Source organism: Trypanosoma brucei, chromosome 11 (assembly GCF_000210295.1).
Source record: "Trypanosoma brucei gambiense DAL972 chromosome 11, complete sequence".
Lineage (NCBI taxonomy): Eukaryota > Euglenozoa > Kinetoplastea > Trypanosomatida > Trypanosomatidae > Trypanosoma > Trypanosoma brucei.
The window spans coordinates 1,822,515-1,842,456 of record NC_026744.1 but is presented as its reverse complement, the minus strand read 5'-3'; the positions used below and the strand labels follow the sequence as shown (position 1 = coordinate 1,842,456).

The 19,942-nt window shown below is 50.0% G+C and overlaps 10 protein-coding genes across 10 annotated transcripts; all 10 read left to right on the top strand.

The window, feature by feature from the left end:
• Positions 1-423: 423 nt before the first annotated feature.
• TbgDal_XI7410 (hypothetical protein, conserved) lies at positions 424-2,565 on the top strand (the record flags this gene model as incomplete). Its single annotated transcript, XM_011781585.1, has 1 exon — positions 424-2,565. The coding sequence occupies one exon, from the start codon at positions 424-426 to the stop codon at positions 2,563-2,565; it is 2,142 nt and encodes a 713-aa protein (XP_011779887.1).
• A 620-nt stretch (positions 2,566-3,185) lies between these two features.
• TbgDal_XI7400 (hypothetical protein, conserved) lies at positions 3,186-4,826 on the top strand (the record flags this gene model as incomplete). The annotated part of the gene is made up of 1 exon (XM_011781584.1): positions 3,186-4,826. The coding sequence occupies one exon, from the start codon at positions 3,186-3,188 to the stop codon at positions 4,824-4,826; it is 1,641 nt and encodes a 546-aa protein (XP_011779886.1).
• A 1,964-nt stretch (positions 4,827-6,790) lies between these two features.
• On the top strand, positions 6,791-8,005 carry TbgDal_XI7390 (hypothetical protein, conserved; the record flags this gene model as incomplete). Its single annotated transcript, XM_011781583.1, has 1 exon — positions 6,791-8,005. The coding sequence occupies one exon, from the start codon at positions 6,791-6,793 to the stop codon at positions 8,003-8,005; it is 1,215 nt and encodes a 404-aa protein (XP_011779885.1).
• A 1,248-nt stretch (positions 8,006-9,253) lies between these two features.
• Positions 9,254-10,846, top strand: TbgDal_XI7380 (hypothetical protein, conserved; the record flags this gene model as incomplete). Its single annotated transcript, XM_011781582.1, has 1 exon — positions 9,254-10,846. One exon carries the CDS (start codon positions 9,254-9,256, stop codon positions 10,844-10,846), a length of 1,593 nt encoding a protein of 530 aa, XP_011779884.1.
• Positions 10,847-11,981: 1,135 nt separating this feature from the next.
• TbgDal_XI7370 (hypothetical protein, conserved) lies at positions 11,982-13,793 on the top strand (the record flags this gene model as incomplete). The annotated part of the gene is made up of 1 exon (XM_011781581.1): positions 11,982-13,793. One exon carries the CDS (start codon positions 11,982-11,984, stop codon positions 13,791-13,793), a length of 1,812 nt encoding a protein of 603 aa, XP_011779883.1.
• A 472-nt stretch (positions 13,794-14,265) lies between these two features.
• On the top strand, positions 14,266-15,513 carry TbgDal_XI7360 (hypothetical protein, conserved; the record flags this gene model as incomplete). The annotated part of the gene is made up of 1 exon (XM_011781580.1): positions 14,266-15,513. One exon carries the CDS (start codon positions 14,266-14,268, stop codon positions 15,511-15,513), a length of 1,248 nt encoding a protein of 415 aa, XP_011779882.1.
• An 826-nt stretch (positions 15,514-16,339) lies between these two features.
• Positions 16,340-16,885, top strand: TbgDal_XI7350 (hypothetical protein, conserved; the record flags this gene model as incomplete). The annotated part of the gene is made up of 1 exon (XM_011781579.1): positions 16,340-16,885. The coding sequence occupies one exon, from the start codon at positions 16,340-16,342 to the stop codon at positions 16,883-16,885; it is 546 nt and encodes a 181-aa protein (XP_011779881.1).
• A 391-nt stretch (positions 16,886-17,276) lies between these two features.
• Positions 17,277-17,861, top strand: TbgDal_XI7340 (40S ribosomal protein S21, putative; the record flags this gene model as incomplete). The annotated part of the gene is made up of 1 exon (XM_011781578.1): positions 17,277-17,861. One exon carries the CDS (start codon positions 17,277-17,279, stop codon positions 17,859-17,861), a length of 585 nt encoding a protein of 194 aa, XP_011779880.1.
• Positions 17,862-18,138: 277 nt separating this feature from the next.
• On the top strand, positions 18,139-18,729 carry TbgDal_XI7330 (40S ribosomal protein S21, putative; the record flags this gene model as incomplete). Its single annotated transcript, XM_011781577.1, has 1 exon — positions 18,139-18,729. The coding sequence occupies one exon, from the start codon at positions 18,139-18,141 to the stop codon at positions 18,727-18,729; it is 591 nt and encodes a 196-aa protein (XP_011779879.1).
• Positions 18,730-19,207: 478 nt separating this feature from the next.
• On the top strand, positions 19,208-19,939 carry TbgDal_XI7320 (hypothetical protein, conserved; the record flags this gene model as incomplete). The annotated part of the gene is made up of 1 exon (XM_011781576.1): positions 19,208-19,939. One exon carries the CDS (start codon positions 19,208-19,210, stop codon positions 19,937-19,939), a length of 732 nt encoding a protein of 243 aa, XP_011779878.1.
• Between the last annotated feature and the right edge of the window lie 3 nt (positions 19,940-19,942).

The window sequence follows — 19,942 nt, the reverse complement described above, 5'->3', positions numbered from 1 at the left end:
GGGTTAGGTAGAGCTGTTTGATGTGTGGTGCATCACTCCGTTTTTTTTTTACTCCGTTCTTTCTGTTTTATTATCGTGTTGGTCACGGGACTGCTGGGACTTCATCGCCCCGCCATGCGGCTCTTGTTGTTACGCTGTTTCTTTTAAATCTTAATCGGTTCTCTGTGACAAATATACGGTATATCCTTTTGTTTCTCCTCACTCTTGAACACTTATTTCATCATTTGAACAAATACTGTTCTTCCCTTCATGTTCACGCGTATACATGCACGTGTAGAGGCTCTCGCTCGTGGAAAGGAGAGAACCGCGGTGGTTTTGGTGAGGTGAGAGTTGTGCTTAGTTGCGTGTTTCTTCTAAGAGACAACTTCCCCCTTTCCATAGGGCAATCCGCACCCCCCCCCTCCCACCCGGCAGCACTAGCGGATGGAAGAAATCATCGAGTTGTGTGCCTTATGTACTTCTGAGGAGGGGCACATGGATTTTGTGTTGGGATCGGTGCTTACCTTTATGTTGCGGAGGACAGCGCAAGTGGCTCTCCCTCGAATGTCTGCATTGGAACGTGGGAGCCTGACATTGCGCCTTATCAGTGCTGGGGGGCTCCAAAATGAAACATGTCGACATTTCGTATTTGAGAAACTCTGTCCACCGTACAACGCTGCACTGTTACTGCGGCTAAGTCACGAGCTTTATTTAAGACCCACCGAGCGCATGACAGCGTTCTCCAGGCCAAACTCCTCTGAGTCGCCGACACGTCTTAGACATTCCTTACCACTTTTTTCCCTCGTGCGTGGAGCCAAGGATGCCTCCCGGTCCCAACCACCTGTGGACTTTCGCAGCACTGATGTCAGTGAGCTACTCTCTGCACTCCTTGACTCGTGGAATCCTGCACATCCCACTTCATTGTCATTAGGGGAACTTCCACCTGGTCTCGCCACCTTTTTGGCCTTCCAGTACCCCTTGCGCATCTTGGTGATGCTCCAAAAGGATGTGGTTGAACCGTTTGTTCCGGCATCGTGGCGAAATACGTGGCATCAGCTTTGTTTCGAAGGAAGCGGACGCGGCTCGGTGGACTCTCTGCACAATCTATTGGTGGGTGGGATGTGCGAGGGCTTTTGGCCTGCGCTTCGGCGTGTGTTAGTGAACCCTCTCCTCGGTGGGGAGAAGGATTTGAAGGGGAAAGAGGGTGATGGTGATCAATTCGATGTGCTTGAAGGCACCACCGTGTTGGCTCTACACGCAGTTTTTCGCCTGTGGTTAGGTGAATTACGGCAAATGGGGAGTGCGTTGGGGGGAGGTGTTGTGGTTAGCGAGAGTGGGGGTCACTCGGCACAAAATCCCTCGTTTTGCGACACTTTGGCAGGTGGGCTATTGTTGCTGGAGCAGGACGGGGGCCTGGAGGGCTGTGAGACCGTCGCTCTTTGTGCACCACACGCCCTCCTTCTTGTGTTGTATGATGGATACTGCTTAGCTTCGCAGGTGGTTCGCCACGCGCTAGACCACCCCAATGTAGCCCTTTTGGGGCCGTCCTTCGCCGATTTAGAGAGCGACGGGGGGCCGTTGCTTGGGGAGTTGGGTGTTAAGAGCGGGTCCGCCTTTTTCGCTGCGCTGGCTCTGCGGCTACCGGTGTCACAGCTTTATATTGCTGGACGCGTGTGGCAGTTGCTTGAGACGATTGTCTCCAATAAGGCCAGGGGCAAGGAGAATGACGAACATGTAGCGGTGCTTCGTTCAAGACTCCAGGCTATGTTGAGCAGCTTTGTCTACAGTAACTTGAAATTGGGGACGACTCGTAGCAGCGAATTGTCTGTGGGGGGTGCAACCCCGGTCACACAATCTCCTTCTTCAGCGGCTGGTTTAAGGGCAGATGAGACACCGCGCGCGACATTGCGGCTAAAGCGCCTGCGGGTCACTGAGCCGTCATCTCAACCTGGCACCACAACAGGTGGTGATGGTGGTGGCGGTTTGAACGCATCCCATGCGGTACCAGGAGGTCAAGATATCGCCTCTGCCGTACCGCTCCTGTGCGAAACACTAATTGAGTTTGCTCTTAGTGAACTTTCTCAACCTGTGATTCCCGCTCAACACCATTCCTCAGCAGCGGCTGTTAGGGCCTCTGGTAACGAAGAATCGCTGGGTGGCACACGCTTAGTGCTTTTAACCCCACCTCACATTAAGGGTGTCCTTAATCTGCTTTCACCTACGTCCTCCCAGTTACCTTCGTTCTGTTTGACGCCGGTCTGTGACGTGAGTTGCGTGCTGATGTCGGTGTTACTGTATCGGAGGTGCGCGACCTTGCACCAATGGCTGCTCAATGAGAAGCGAGCTGAGGTGAGGGCAACTGTGGCGACTCGTTTAACACGGCGTACACGGCAGTGGGGCCGTTTTCTCGCGCCGTTGGGCCTGTTTCGCTACGTTCCGGTGGCGGATGTGCTGCTGCCCCAATGCCTCCAGGCGATGGAAGGGAAAAGTACGTCAATGGCGACTGACCTGATGCCAGCAACAGATGCTGCTGTTGTTGAGTTCTGCGGTGCCGTCAGGGTTTGTATTGTTCAGCATACCCGCTGACAATGCTGGCTGCGCTGGGGGTATTTGATATGGTTGTTCGGTGGGTTTTCATCATGGTGTCATGTTTTGGTGGACCGTTATGTTTACCTTGTCGGGTGTTGCTTCCACACAAATTTTTCCTGTTGCTACCACATGTATACCCGTGTGAACTTCACTAACGTGCCCCTTGCCTTTCCTTCTACTCTCTTCTAGGTCGTCTAACAGTCAGTTGACCCAAGGCTTCTCAACGGTAATACGCCCCCTTCGCAAAGGGTAAAGTGGCGAAGAAACAAAGAGGAGTGTGTATTCCGGAGTAAAAGTTGTTGCTCCTGACCCTGATAGGCGACTTCTTTTCATCTTCACGTATTACTACCACCAGAGGAAAGAAGCCCTCAGGCGCATTAATACATTGCTTCCATACGTCGGATCTACTTGCCTTTGCGCTTGCTCGAAATGAGTGTCACTGAAGGAGATGAACGTGCTACTGAGGTTGGACCGGAACCCAAGCTTGTGATAAGTGAACCGAAGCGCTTCGCGATTCTCGTAGTCGGTGTTTTCGGCTGTGTTTGTGTGTCCCTCACCTTCGCTTCAACATATTCAGCGGAGATTTGCAAGAGCGGTACCACTTCACACAGGCCGAAATGACGACGATCAGTACCGTTGGTCTTGTCTTATCTTACTTTGGTCTGCCCTACGCCTTTGTGTACGACTACTTCGGTGTTTTCCCCGTATTGGTGATGGGTTTTGTCATGATGGCCACCGGTTTGCTTTTCATGGCACTGACGTTTGGGGGTACCATTACCGCTTCCGTTGTTCTGTTGTGCGTTTTTAATGGCATCTTCAACTTTGCAAGTGGTCTTTATGACCTTGCTTGCGTGGTGACGACCCTAACTCAGTTTCCTACTGCAAAGGGTTGGATCGTGGCGGTGATGAAGACGTTTATTGGTTTGGGCTCCGCCTTGCTGGGGGCAATACAGTTAGCGTTCTTCGAGGACGACCCCACGAATTACTTTTATTTCCTTCTGGCGTTTGGGGCTGTCGTTGGTATTGTTGTGATGCTCGTGATGCGTTCGGCTCCTTACATAATAACGGACTATATGCTCAAGCACCTAACGGAAGAGGAGATAACGAGACGTGAGGCAACAAAGGCTGTGTATTTAAGACAGGAGCCTCCTACCTTGCGCTTTGCTATTGGGCTGCTCATTATCACTGTGCTCATCATTGTTCTGCCCCTACAAAGTGCCCTGATTGCGTATACGGATGTGTCGCCGTTCAACCGAAAGGCCTCTACAATAGTGTTTGTGGTTATATGGCTTCTGTATCCAATTGTTTGCCTACCGGCCAAATGCCTGGATAAAAGCTGGAGGTTCTGGCGTAAGGAGAGCCAGGTTTCCGCGGGGAGCATTGAAGACCAAAGAAGGGACGACGGATCGTCCGAGGGTGAGATAGATGAGCTGGACTACATCCCACCACAGTACCAGACGCGTTTCATTGATAGCGTCAAGACATTGAGGCTGTGGGCGCTCTTTTGGTCACTATTTTGTACCCTTGGGGCTGAGTTTGTTGTCTTGATAAACACCCGCTTCCTTTTCGCTGCCCTTGCCGGCAAAGAGATTGATGACTCCCTCAATACTTTACTAACTGTGCTGAACGGTACGGGAAGCGCCGCGGGCCGTCTCATTATGAGCTACCTTGAGATATGGTCACAGAAGCGCAAGGCGGAGGATCGTATTCCCATCACAGTCACACTCTTCATACCAACAGCCGCTATCACCATCATGCTTGTTCTCTTTCTCACCGTGTCCAATGAATACGTATTACCGTTTGCGTTTGTTGTGGGTGCCATTGGAAATGGCATCATTGCCTCGGTGACTATCCTTGTTGTGAACACAATTTACGCCAAGGATTTGGGGTTACACTACAACTACTGTTTCGTCGCCACGGCCTGTTCCACCATACTGTACAACCGTCTCTTGTACGGGGAGTGGTATACGTATGAAGCTAACAAACTCGGGGTGGAGGTTTGCTTGGAGCGTGTGTGTGTTCAAATGCCACTTCTCGTTATGCTCGGTCTCAACTTGACTGCATTTGGAGCAAATACATACGTGCACTGCGAATACCTCAAGTTGGTTCGATCGGCACTGGAGGGCCGCCGGGTTGCAGCCGAGTCCCTCCCTGAGAAACCGGAGGGTGCGAATGATATCAATTCCATACGGCTTGAGTTGCCAGCGGAGACGAGTGCTGCACCTTATGGCTCAAGGGACCGCAGGGGGACTGAGTGATGATGTTTTGGCTATCTCTCGAAGGAATATTAACACTGTTAGCAGGGATGAGCATAAAATCAACTTGCAACGCAAAGAATGTTTATGGATGGAGTGAGTGGACCCTGTGCCGCGACAAAATGTGTGTGTGTGTTTTGTAACGGATATGAGGGCGTGCGCAGCACTATGATGTGGAAGTGACAACAACAATATGAAGAGGAATTACTCTGACGGTGCTTTAGAATCGCCATATTGCTTTATTCGGCTAGGGGCCACCAGGACTGCTCTGCATATTACAGTCGAGGAAGAAAGGGTATCGATAATGTTGAGCTCATAGTCTCATTATCCCTCCTTCTTGAGGGTGGTGAAATGGGGACGTCTTTCAAAAGCCAAGCTTATTCAATACTTTCTATCGTACTTTGTTTTCCCTTCACTATTGTAAGTTCATATCTTTATTTCTTTCTAGTTTTATTATCGCGAATATTATTGATGAATGTGCCGAAGGGTTTGTGTGGTAGCGTTTTTTTTTTCCTTCGCCCCTTGGGGATATATTATGAAATAAATCCATAACGGTGGAGGCTTGTTATTAATATTTTTCCTTTCCTTTTTATTTTTCTGAACTCTCCCCTTACTACTTTGTTTGGTGCTCCTGAGTCGTTTGGTTGTGGGAAATAACGAGATTGGCCGACGCTCCTGGTGTTGTAATTTGACGCAAAGAGCCATAACTTCTCCATTTCCCCTTTACTTATCTGTTCAAGTAAATAAATATATGTATGTGCATGATTTCTTCGTATAACCTCTTCTGTCTTTTTTCCTGTTACTGGCTCCACCTCACCGAGACATTATGATGCGAGTCTAACACTCACCACCCCAAAGTGAGACGAGATTTTCCGTTGTTGTACATTTGTCCCTAGTCTCCGATTCTTTTTCTTTTTAAAATTCCCTCCTATAGTAGGGGAACCACAGGTAGTTTTGTATATCTGTGACGAGCGCCGGTCAGCCGTTTACTCTATTCACTCATTTGTTCGATGCGCGACCATGTGTCTTCACAACTACCTTCATTTCCCTCCTCATTGTTAATCTGTCAGCACCGTTGTTCGATTCTCGACTGCCGTGTTGTTACGCTTACTCCATTTTGTTATTTCCGTTGTGGAGATATGTGTGAGAGTACCTGTATGGGTCTGCGTTTTCCTTGGTGTGCCATATCGCGCTCAACTTTTCCCAGTCTTATTCTCTACTCTCCCGCATTTTTAGTTTTACTCTTTAGGAAACAGTATTGGAGGCCAGGTGCTTCAGTTGAGCATACCATGTAGTCTGCCGTATCTACCAAAATGTCAGAGATTTAAATATCGGATAACTCGTACCGAGTGCGGGGGAGCTGTTTTCTATGAGCAGTAAAAATGTTGAATTATATCGCACTCTAATGTCGAGAGTGTGAAATACGGGGGTCACATGACGCCGCCTCCCCACGTGAAAGCGGTTTGTTCCCTAAAGAGTTGCATTAACTGTGGGGCGGGCGCGCCGATCGCTGGTGGGCGGTGAGGGTTAGGAAGGACCGCATTTGCACGTAACGATTAAGGTGACATATTTGATCCGTGATGTGCGGTATTTTATTTCTTAATCTCGTTTCCATGCCATCTTACATAACGACATTTCGCGTGTGACGTTTTTTCCCCCTTCTTTGGTATACATTGAGAATCGAACAGCGGCATGGCAGTTTCCGTTGCTTTTCCGTTACCTTGGGTTATTTTTATACTGGAGGTGGTATGTTGGTTGAGATGCGGTGCGCGACCGTCAGCCATTAGGTATAAACGGCTGATTTGCCGCTTGGAGTTATTTTAGTTACTTTTTTTTTTTCGTATTTTTTCTCGTTATTTTCCCTCTGCAATGGTGGGTGTCGATTTTAATCGCTGACGGCGCTGAGTGCGTCTTTAGGCTTCCAACTTTCTGCTCCACTCCGTCCATTCCGGCTGTAGTCCCTTCTGATGCCCACTGCAGTTAGGCAGGACAGTGGCAGCAGCGGTGGCCCTGTCACAGCGGCAACTTCACAGACACTCACTGAGGCGGTTGCGATTACTGAAGATTATGTCCGAATGCTAAGGCACACAATTAAGCAGCATGATGCGGAGAAGTTGGCGTTGATTGAGCGAATCGACAGTTGCCTGAAGCCCGAGCAGGCCGAGGCGCAGCGCTTACGATGTGAGGCTGCTCAGAGAGTTGAGGAATTAGGGAAGGTTCAGAGAGAACTTTCAGAAACGCGCTCAATGCTACAGGAAGAGAGGGAACGGGCGAATCGCCTAATGTATGAAAACGTCGCGCTTCACGCGCAGGCGGGGGACGATCGTGCGACGATTGCTGCACTCATGAAGCAAACCGCTGCAGCGAGATCGGGAGCTCAGAAGCTTCCAAATCCCACTGCCTCCACCTCACCGACCAGGCGAACTACGTCAAAACGTCGCAGCGGACAGCAAACCATTAGCTTGCGGCAAGCGTGTGCCACCCAGCAGCATGATACCACAGGCGATGAGGACCCGTACACCAGCAACTCAGCAAACGAACTTTCTTCCCCGTCATCTGCCCTCGTGGCTGCTCTCAGAGAGGAGGTTGAGATGCTGAAGTCATTGCTGGACGCGCAGCGAGCCATGCACGAGACCGAGCGAGCGAGCCGACTGCAGGAGGAGCGAGAACTGGAACGTCGGCGGACGGAGATGACGGGTACTCACCTCGCCTCAATTGAACGGCTGCACGGTTTACATCAGGCGAGCCTGGCGGATCTCATCCAGACACGGCACGACATGCGTATTGAGAACCGGGAGTTGCGCGGCACCGTTGAACGGCTCCAGGTAGCCCTTAGCGATGCACTAGCAACTCTGAAGGAAGAGAGGCAGAAACACACCGTCGACCTGCAGAGACAACGAGAGATTGCAGATGAAAATGCTAAGGTGGTCACCGAGCGCCTGCGTCGGCAGCTTCAGGAGCGGAGGGCATTACTAATTACTGAACGCGAGCGGTATGGTGCTCTTCTCGTTCAACGCGGGGCGGAGTTGACGCGGCTGCGGGAGGAACGAACAAAGGACAAAAAGCGATTGAGAGAGTTAGAGAAGTGGCGACGACTGGAGGTGGAGGGTGTCAATAGCGAAGTGAACCTTATGCGACAGGAGCTTAGGGCAATGCAGAGACGAATGTGGTTCTCCAGTTAGTTCTATCATCTCGTGTGCGGAGCATCAAAGAAAAGGGGTGGGAGCGTTCGCACCATCAACGGTTATTAACAGCTTATGCATGTAAGTTGTTTGGGTCATGTACTAGAATGGCATGAACTGTCACATTAGATGTCACTTAGATGAATGGACTGGGCGCCCTAAAGACTAGGAGGAGGGCGGGGCGAGAGGGTTCCGTTCTGTTCAAAGCGATTTTTGTTGCTTCACCTTTCATTTTTTCCCCCCATTTTCCTGTAATACGCCCTTTGTAGCGTTCATTCTACAGGTATTCACTTCTTTGGGATGATGTTTTGTGGCCCACTGAATTATTTGTATAAGCGTTGTGGAGAAGGATAAAATCAAAGCGTGACTACTGTACATTCCTCTGGTGCCGTGCTTAACTCAACGCTAGTTGGAATGAAAGAGATTCCTCTTTCGCTCTCCTTTACTTTGCACTGTTTTTCCTTGTTTTTGTGTTTCGCTAATCCATCCTTTTTTTTTTGCTGTCTTCCCACTTCTATGTTTGTTCCTTAGGTTGAAGAAGACGGGGACTGAAGAAGGAGGGGTGGCCAAATTACAGCATTGCCGCAGACTCGGAGCGGCCACTAATATCTTATCCCGAAACTTTGCCACACGCGAACGCGATCGCTTTTTTTAGAGCGGAGCGGCGAAAGACACACTTTACGGAAATATCAGCACGGCGTGCACTATCCTTCGCACTAGCGACGATCAAAACGAAACAGGGAAAAAGGAAGAAACATATCTCTGTGAGAAAGCGTATCCCTCGTTGAGGTCGTGCAGGCGCAAGCTCGCCCATTGTGGTTAACAGCAGCAGCAACCTGCTTTTACCCTTTTACGAAGGCCGACTTACCTTTGACCGACCGTCCACACACACACACACACACACACGTATATATATATATATATATATATATATACAGACATACGTATACATATAGCTGGCAGGGAGGCTAAATTTATTTCCTTTTTAAGAAAAGGGGGGGGGTTAAGTGAGGGAGACGAGTGTGATAGCGAAAGAAAAAAAGAAATAAAAGGAAAAGGTAAGCGGAAGGTAAAGGAGATTAATAACTTAGCGTGTTGCGTATAGAGAGATTCTACTGTTGCTACTGTGCGAGAACCGGAGAGGGAGGGAAAAGGAGGCGAAGTGGAGTAGTCAAGTAGGCGTAAGGGAGAGAAAGTTAATAATAGAGAGTTCAATAAGTAAACACAGTTACGGCCGGCAGTAACGTAATGTTGTCCCGAGCCCCACGACCAAATAACCGCCTCATCGTGGTCTGCAGTTGCATTAAAAATGTGTCGGGGTGGCCATTCTGGAAGTTTCAGCAAATGAGGAAGGTAAAGGGCGTTACCGATCTTTGCATGCTTGCCTTTAACTCCAGTGGTGGGAGCTTTGAAGCAAGTATCACTGGGAGCGACTACACATTGAAGAACTACGAAAATGTTGTTGGCTATCGTCAGGACATGCTTGAAGACTTTCTACAGCGTTGCCACGACCCCGGTCGGAGTTATTTTGTGTACGGTGGTCATGGGATGGGAGATTACCTGGAATTAGAGGAGAACAAACTGGCGTTGCAATGCCATGAGCTCGCCTCCATTCTCGGCAAGCGAAAATTTGAGGCGATGGTCTTTGATTCGTGTTTTATGGCCAGTCTCGAATGCGCTTATCAACTACGCCATAACACACGTTACATTGGGGCCTGTGAGGGTTATGTGTGGGCACCTGACCCCAACCTTGACCAACACGTCTTTAACCAGTACTCTGCCTCTGCTATGAGTCGCTTTAAACATCCAAAAAACATCCTACTTGCCATCCAGAGAGACTACTGCAACAAGTCTCCTCTCGCCGACTTCGCTGTGTTGGATACCACTCATGTGGAGTCGCTCAAGAAGTATGTTGAAGAACATGTGATGCAGCGAGTATACGATCGAGCAACGTTTTACAACAGTGAGCAGCAGCAGAGGTTGAGTAGTATCGCACAGAAAGAATTGCAAAACGCCTATGAGGATATCAAATGTGGAGCCAAGATGCTAGCTGCCGCGCCGTTAACAGCACAGGCGCCCTTATGCACGGCGCTGCGGAGAGATTCGGGGGACCTAATTCCAAAGAAGAAGAAGAGGGAGCCGGCTCGCTTAGCTCTTTTGCGGGCTGCGCATTTTGAACATGCTTTATACCCCTCGGAGGTGGATGACAAGCACATACTCGACCTAAAATCCTATCTGATTGACATGGCGCGTGAGGAGGAGGAGGGAGCCCTTGTTCTACCAAAAGGGAGTGAGTTAATATCAACATCAGGTGCCTGTGGTGCCCTTAAAGGACCGCCACCACGTACCGGTGTTGTGGAGGTTCATGGTAGCCTTCCACCGCGGGAAACACATAATAGCGCACGATACGGGCGAGACAGCCGCCATAAAGGCCTCGACCTATTCCACCGTGTCGTTATTAGTCATAGACAACCCCGTAGAAAGAGCATATACGCTTCGCACTTGGGTGGGCTCTCTTTCCCCGTGTTGGAATACAGCCCATTGTCGAAGCCGCTGCGGGATTGGGAGGGTATGGACAAGAAGGAGTTGTTGCGAAAAGCAAGGGAGTTCCTACGAAAGGGTGTTGTGGAGGGTGTTCAGATGAGTGAGAGTGGAGCCAGCGAATGTGGTGTTAGGGGTGGCAGCAGCAGCATCACCGAAAATAGTGATAGCGTGGCGTCATCCATGGTTTCTCCACAGAATGTGAAGTTGGGAATTGCACCGTCAGCATTAATGCGCGCATCATTGACGACACCATCGTCGGGAGCTCCAGGACAAACCGTGAGCAGTGAGAACGGCTAATGCATAGATGGAGAGAGTTATACGAAGAGGACTATCTTCTGGTGTTGGCATCTCGTCCCAGATGCAAACAGAGGGGGGATACACAGAAATGTTTGTTTTTTTAATCACATTTTTCTTCTTTCGATGAGGTTAGAGAGAGCAACAGAGTTTGACCGTAGTTTATGTCCTTTCCAGTTTGAAACAGCTGAGATTCCTTGCGCCTCACTTTTATTTTATTGATTTCTATTTTTCGACTGTCGGTTTTTTCCTTTCCTCCTTTTACTCTCATTATTACTCTTCTACTTTTCCCGACGTCGCACTGATTTCTGGTATATGGTTGCTGGTCGACTGTTTTCCACACGCTAATACCGGGTAGTGCAGTCGTGGGTGTGTCTTTCCGCTGGCCTTACCCTGCTATGAGTTTCCGTTCACAAAAATTCTGCAGCGGGTGTTGTAATGTAACATTGTACCATTTTTGTTGTTGTTTAGTTTTCCTGTATTCTTTGTTGCGCTCCTTTCTCTCTGTTTTTTTTTGCGTCCGATGGTCACTCTCCTCGTGGTTTCTGTTGCGAAAATTGCCCGTTATGAGGGGATGGGAGGGGAAGAAATTTGCGGGGAGTGACTAATATTAACAGGGAAGGGCGTGACCTTTTTCTGAAAGGAACTGCCAGCGTTGTCTACTACATCTGCTCTCTCAAACAATTGCTCTTGGTTCACGCTATTATGCCGTATTCCTTGTTGTTGATTAGCCCCCTTTGTCTTTTGCTGCTCCCTTTTACCTTACCTGACTTGTGTTTAGCTTACTAGAAACGCATGTGGCATTGAGCATTTACATGATGTAGGGGTTGGAGGGTGTGCCTCCCGCTTTTTCTAGAAATGTATAAATGCGCTCACATTTGTGTCTGACCTGCTTGATGTTTAGTGCGCATATGAATACATTCACGTCTGTAGACATGTATTTGCGGAATGAGTGTGTGTGTGTGTGTGTGTGTAGCTGAGACGCACCGTAATGCGCGTTGGGGGCATTCGGAGGTGAAATGGTGCTTGATTAATTAAACGGCATGCGCACGGTACTGATGTGCTGCCGTCCATGTCTTCAAGGGGCTCCGAGTGAGGTGTGGTTATTAACCCTCTGAGCGCTTTTACGCAACTGGGGATGGCAGAGGCGTACGTTCCTACTGACACTCCCTCCGTGTTGGTGAGGTGTAGCAGTTTCGTTTACCGCTCTTACTTTTACTTTTTTTTTTTTTTTCGTATCCTCTCTTTTTTCGGTCTGTGTACCTGCTTTCACAGGATAGTGACAAAGGTGGAGTTTATGCAACTTCGACATGAATTGAAGTTTGCCGGATACGGCGCGGACAAATCTACTGTTTTGTTAGGCGATAATACAAGTGTTACCCACTGCCTGCAGCCAATATGGAAGGGCGAGGAGGTTAAGGTATGTGTTGATGGTGTAAACGGCAACGATGGTAGCAGTGCGGAGAGTGATTTTGTGGAATCTGAGTGCAGTGAAAGTTATGTGAGCAGCGCCAGCTCCTGTAGCTACCGTGGCGGAAGTCCTTACGAAAGTAATTTCAGCGGCTGCACGTCTTCTCCACGTATTGGCCGAAGCAACTTGCAAGGGTGCCGGGAAGATGATGCGGTGGCGGGCGTCGGTACGCACGACGGCCAAGACATGACGTCTGTCTCCTTTCCTGTTCACGGTACTTTGCTTTCAATACGAGATCCGGCGCTCACTGGTGGGCTCCTCTTTCAACTTCATTTAGCGGATAAGGAACATACCCCCTACGCTGAGGCTTGCCGCACTGCTGTGGTACTTGGTTACAGCGAACAGGGTGAGGTTTTCCTCCTTCCTGTTCCGAGCCCGTGTATGACAAAAAAACCTTCTTACTACCAAAGTACGCCGCTTCTGCAACTCTCGCTTTCTGAACTCAGAGAGTACTATTCGTGGGGAGACAATCAACTATTGGAACCTACTTGTGATGATGTGCAGTCTTGGGAGTTACCGCACCTCGGCGGATTTATGGTGCGACCAGCGTTCGAGCACATGTGGCTTGCCACCGTGTTTGCCGTGGCATCTGATCGGTTATATTATTTGTCTGCGTGGTCTGCTTTTGTCCAGTTCGTGGGCGTAGCGTGGGGGCTACCGTGGGTAAGAAAGTTTCCCGTTAATATTCCCGAGGGTGACCCAATCGTCAGCTTCGTAGCACCGCTTGTCGGCTGTAATTGCGGGCGATCACTTCGTGAAGTATATGGACTGCGGGAGTTGAGGCGGCGAGAGCAACAAGGCTCAACAGACGTGGGAACGGTGCCGGTTCCACCAGGGCCCGTCGCAAATGCGGATAGTAGTGGCTGGAGGGAGTTCTTACGGGAACTTCAGGAAGTGGTGGGCGATGCGGTCGCTGATTGGTCGCAACTTCCGGCAGCAGCAGAACACTGCGACTCGAAGGAGACGACCCCACCGACTTCAGCCGCCGTGACGGCTGCTGAGCGACTGCGGGAAGACGATGGTCAATTGACGAGCTCTTATGTTGTGGGAAAGAGGTCTGGTGATGGGGGGTTGCTGAGTGAAGCCTCAGTGGGAGTTGTACCAGCTGTGGAAAGTATGCTGAGGAGCTTTGGCACGGAAGTACAGCAGGATATCGGCAGAAACATTTCTAAAGATACGGGCCTTCCCTCCCCGTTTCTTTTCACTTTGTTTTTGAAGGCTGTGGCGTACTGGAAGTCGAATTTACTAACGGAGGAGCAACAGAGCAGTCAGCCGCTTGCTTTCATCGATTATTACGGCACAAACCCCCATGAGCGGTTCGTTGAAGCAATTGACTTGCTGCGGGTTCATCAAAGTAAGTTTCTTTCGGAGACACGACCGAACGCGCGCTCTTCTGGAAATTACTGTGACCAGTGTGTAGGACCGTGGACTGTGCAACGGATTGTTCGGATGCTTGCTGAGCCTGCAGTGACTAACTGACAATGAAGTACCACTGGCATGACGATGGCGGCGCCTGCCGCCGAAACGAGGAGGAAAACACAAGCCCCCCTTTTCGGGAAAAGGAAGAGAGGTTTCTCCACCTTCGATGCACCAGAGGGGAGCGCCCGGGAATATGAAGCGACGGCGTTTGCTTATTCTTTTCCCACCGGGGACGGTCGTACAGGTGCGTGTGGGCAGCACTTCACGATAAACTGATATCCGTTGCGTTAGACGTGGATCCTTACCTGTTCCTATTCTTTTTGGTCTTCAGTTAATTGTGAAGAATGGTAACCAACATACCGTGACCAGGTCTACATGTTGTTACCCCCTTCCCCTTTATTCTCATGTGTTGTATCCTCATTTTCTTTTAGGTCCATCGCTCTCTTTTTTGCTGGTAAGTACGCAGCGGTGACGCAGGTACATCCGTTTCAAGGTGCATATCCACTATAAACTGTAGATTTTGGGAGTCAAAATGTTCGGTGGGTCTAAATCGGACTTGATAATGTCACCTCCGCCTCACCCCAAGGCGAACATGCTAGACCTTTACATGACACGTTACGATTATGACTACAATCGAGACATCGATCCGAGCGGCCAAGGAGAGAAAAAATCAAATTTCACCGTGAGCGGCGAAGTTCGGAACCGACCCATATTTCGAGCAGGAGCTCAAACCGGTGGCGAGGGAACAACTTACCGCTCCCACTACGTAAAACACGATGTAGAAGGGAAAGACTTCCGTGACATCCTGCAGTCGTGCTGCCGGGCAGGTGAGCCGGAAACCGCTTTTGTGCACGGGCGCTCAACTCATGTAATGGGGTGCTCAACTGGCGACGGAGTTCCCCCGAACACAACATACAAAACAGATTATGTTTATAATGGTCGGTCGATCGGTGGAGAACCACAACTGTACGCGGGCGCCAAGGCAACTGCTTTCAGCCCTAACTTACTGGCAATCCCTCCGACAGAGGAGGAATTGCGCAAGATGGCGGAAGTGGCCCCCAAAATAACATCCATCGAGTCGCTCGCACCGAAACCAAAGCCAAGTTTGGAGGGACTACCAGCAAATAAGGAAGATTTGTTGGCTTCGCGCCGCCCGCAATTAACAACAGGGGGGCATCCGACTGATTACTACTGCACTTCATGGGTATATGGGGATAAAAGTCTTGTTTACCCGTCTCAACTTCCATGTGGACTTACAAACTCCCAGAACGGCCATCTAATAGGGACAATACAGAATAAGGCTGAACTGTTAGCCCTTCTTGCCGGTAGGAAGAAGGCGGCGGCCAAGGCTACTAATCCTATGCCCGATACAACGAATCCCATTGCGATCGATAAAGCGGCTCAGCCCTATTGTGGAGTAACCCGGCGACTCGAGAATGAAGGTCATGTGAAGATGAGCATGTATAAGAGCAACTACATCGATCAAGCGGTGCTTCCCGAGCTTCCAGACGCCGCGGTACAGGCCGGAAACCACGATCCGAACGACGAGAGTGACACCACCAACCGCCGTGCCGCAACGACAAACGCGGGAACGCTGACAAAGCGCATGCACAGGTTGGGTACACTTCGTAATTCACACGGATATGTGCACAAACAGAGGGCACTGGACTCGGATATTGATCTGCAAACCTGGAGGCGGATGAGGATAATTGAAAAGCGTATTGATGTTGATAAAGCCGATCCTCACCGCCACAAATTGAATCACCGCGCACATCAATGAACGCTGATCCCGCTCCCACGGAGGGGAGAAACAAACATTAGTTAACACTATCCGCTTGTGTGGACGTGTGTGTGCCTTGAGGCTTTCACCGATCTGTTGTAGACGAGTCCGGCAAAGTTTTTGTATCGCATCACCGTTGTGCAACTGCCTGAGCGGTGTATCGATACGTGGTCTTGGGTATGGTGGCAAAGTTTGTGTGTTTGTGTGTGGTGAGGGCATCGTTTTATCTTGTTTTCTTATTTTGCTTTATTTTTGTCATGTAAATAGTTTGTTTTTGTGATTTATTTCCTGCCACTGACGCCTTTCGTGATACCTTCCGGTTTTCCGTATTCCCGTTGTGCTGCAGCCGCTTGTACCAGATGTATTACATAATGAAATATATATATTTTTGTGTTGGACGCGATATCTTCGCTGCGATGGCAGCGGCATACTGCATGGAATGCAATAATGCGGTCGAGAAGAGGAGAAATTGTGTTGGGGGGAAGAATGAATGTGACTTCATCCGTCTTTGCGCTTTTTCATATTCACCCTTGCACATGTGACCTATTTTCCTGTCAAATGTTATCATCGGCGGGGCATTCCGTCTTTGTTTTCCTTTCTTATTCCCTCACGTTAGTTCTTCGTGTTCTGCGTTGCGGTCTCTCACTGTGTACCTGTCAAAGCGTTCTGTGTCTTTGAGGAGAGAGGGTGGGAAGGGGCACATGCGGCCAAATCAACAGAAAAAATATTTATGCTTGCAGCTTCATGTATAAAAATCTTTACGCCTTGCCCGTTGTTTCCTTATTCTCGCCACTGGTTGGCAAGTAAATAGTCGTGCCTCGTCACAATGACGACTTTAGAAAAGCGGATCGAAGAAGCGAGTGGCCTTATCTACCGTGCCCGCGCAGAGGAAACTCCTGATGGAAACCCACTTGTGGCCGCAAGGAATTACATTGCCGCAATGGAGATCATCACGAATATATGCAAAGATGTTAGCCCAGAAAGTGACAATGATAAAGATCGCTTTTTTCTTTTTCAAGTAAGACAACGAATGGAGGTGTACCAAAAGCGAGTACAACTACTACTGTCTGTAGCTGCGGAGATGGGCTTAGACGACATACCGGAGCACGTCGGCAATACGGTTCTTGACTCGCCAGCACACGCCAGTGACAGAACTGGTGCTGCTGATTTCGAGAATCCGGCAGTCCCTTCAACAGCACCGACGTCAGTCCCACCCCCCGCGTGCGCCGACGGTTTCGGGGAAAATGTTCCCCCCTTGGAGTATTTTTTTTCTCAACAACCGCAGGCGCCCACCAGACCACAGCCAGAGGAAACGGAATCGGTTGAAGCCCTTCTCGGGCAGTTCTCATTTGATGAGGTCAAGAAAGAGTGAGCTTTATTCCACAAGGCAAAAACCACAGGGGTGAAAGGGATACGTGTTTCCTTCACCTCGTTGCTTTCGTGAAACAACGTTAGCGGGAACTTATGATATCGCTATGTTCGTCATCGGTTTCCCCGTGCAGGCGTCGGTTCCCGACTTCCCACAACTGAGTTCCATCGAGGAACTATGTCCATTTGCACAACTCGCGACACCTCCTCTCCTACGTATTCTGGTTTTGGGAACAAGTTGTTGCGAGTGTTTCATTATTACCCACAACTGAAATTTACTCATAGTTGCTTCACTTACCGCGAGACTCTTTGCCAGAGTTAGTGCACTTGGTCAATATACTGTAACACTGTCCCGTATTTTTCATCCTTTTAAGACGCTTTTTTCACACTTCGCCATGGCGACCATCGGGACCTACAATGAGGAAGGCGTGAACGTGGACCTGTACATTCCGCGCAAATGCCACGCGACGAACAGCCTCATTACCTCGTTCGATCACTCTGCTGTGCAGATTGCCATTGCAAATGTCGATCCGAACGGTGTGATTGATGGTACGACGACTACGCTTTGCATCGCTGGTTACCTTCGCTGCCAGGGTGAGTCGGATCATGCCATCAATCACCTAGCAATCGCTAAGGGTATTGTCCGCATCAAGACTGGCAAGAAACCTCGCGCCAAGAAAACCAAGAACCTGAAGGTTGCCTCAGGTGCCCGCACTCAGCAGAAGGGTGGCCGTAACGCGGCTGGTCAAACTAAGGGTGCTGCCCAGCGTGGAGCTGCACAGAAGCCCACTGGCCGTCCACAGCAGGCACAACGACAGGGTGGGAGGCCCGCCAGAACTGAGGAGGGCAACCGTCAACGCCAGGGTCAACAGAGGCAGAAACCGCAGCAGCAACAACAACAACGGCAGCAGCAGCAGCAGCAGCGCGGCGGTGACAGGAGGGCACCTCAGCAGAGCGGTAGGCGCGGCCCTCGCTCTTAGACTGTTGATTTGAGGCCGGAGCGCGTTTGACTTATCGGAACTTTGTCGAAGTCGTGTGGAAGGAGGTTTTTTTTCTTTTTTTTCTTAATGCATATTTTAGTTACCGGTGCCGCGTGTTTCATTAGCAGTTGAAAGATCCGGTGAAGTTTTTGTGGTGTCTCCCCTTCAAGCTTCCTCTTCAACGGCCCCCTTTTTCTCTTCTCTTCTCTCCTTCTGCTTTTCGCGTGCGTTTCTTTTCAAAAGGTGACATACTCTCCTCTGCTCAAGCACGACCACTATGGCGACCATCGGGACCTACAATGAGGAAGGCGTGAACGTGGACCTGTACATTCCGCGCAAATGCCACGCGACGAACAGCCTCATTACCTCGTTCGATCACTCTGCTGTGCAGATTGCCATTGCAAATGTCGATCCGAACGGTGTGATTGATGGTACGACGACTACGCTTTGCATCGCTGGTTACCTTCGCTGCCAGGGTGAGTCGGATCATGCCATCAATCACCTAGCAATCGCTAAGGGTATTGTCCGCATCAAGACTGGCAAGAAACCTCGCGCCAAGAAAACCAAGAACCTGAAGGTTGCCTCAGGTGCCCGCACTCAGCAGAAGGGTGGCCGTAACGCGGCTGGTCAAACTAAGGGTGCTGCCCAGCGTGGAGCTGCACAGAAGCCCACTGGCCGTCCACAGCAGGCACAACGACAGGGAGGGAGGCCCGCCAGAACTGAGGAGGGCAACCGTCAACGCCAGGGTCAACAGAGGCAGAAACCGCAGCAGCAACAACAACAACGGCAGCAGCAGCAGCAGCAGCGCGGCGGTGACAGGAGGGCACCTCAGGGTCGTAGCGGGAAAGCTGCACCTCAACGGAAGTGATGCTTTTTTAGGTTGGACCTGAACCATCATTTATTTGAGGTTTCCCAAAGGATCACCCCTTTGTGCATATCTTCACATCTTTTCTGTGGCGCTCTCGCCCTGTCTATTTGGCAAGGGCAAAACAGCGGGATGCGAAACGCCGGGGGGAGACCAATAAGGAGAGCGATGCCCACCAAGCAGATAAAATTTTTTCTCTCGGCTTAATTTCTTCTGGCAACAGCATTTTATTTTCACTTTATATCTACCTGCCAAGGCGTCGTACTCCGCAGTCCATCTCACTTCACTTAGACGGTAAGGTGGACCCGGACATCAGTACGAGAGACGAACGCTGCATTCGCCTGCACGGGCTGCAAAACACTCATTATCACTGTTCAACTTTTTTTTTTCTTCCTTTTCCCTTTCCTTCTCTGTTCTTTTGTTCTTGCGGCCAACGGGCTATTGCTTTTTTCTTTAGGAGGGCCTCTGATTCCCCCGTGCAATGTCTGCTAATGCTTGGCGGCCTCTGAATGCAGTGTCGAAGCATTCCCAGTTTTCCATGGATCTCTTTGACCAATGGCGAGCGGAGCAGAGGGAGGCGATTGCAGATCGAGGGAGTGACCCCGATCCCGCTGTTGAGGAGGCGCACAATAATTTCATGCTGAGACAGAACCTTAACGCATATATTTGTTACAAGCAACTCGATGAATACACAGCATGCCTCGAGAAGCATAATCTGATAGAACATGGTGATGATCGCCGTGAAATTAACACGAGGAACAGCATAAACGAAAAGAAATGCCGCGCTACGCACATTGCCTACGTAGGGTGCATGGGGTCGCGGCTTAACCATGAAACTTTGCTACAAAATGCTGCACTCCACTCCAGTTGTGCTTCGCACCACGTGTCCCTCATGGAATGCTACAATACAAACCGGGAGGTTGAGACAAGTACGGAAGTGCCCCAATGTGTGCCATTTTATCGCCGCTTGATACGGTGTGGTCTGAATCACCTATGGAATGACTATTGGCGTGCACTGACGAACTTCGGAGAGGCGGAGGACTATCACTTGTACGAGCTTTCTAGGGATGAGAACAAGAAGCAGGAGTTTTTACGTGCCATTACTTCTTCTGTGGAGGAACAGCGGAATTACCTTCGCACCCGGCGGGAACAGGAGAAGGGTTATTTTCTTTCAAATCCAAGTGATCAAGTTAAGGGCGACACGAAGGGTTAGTGG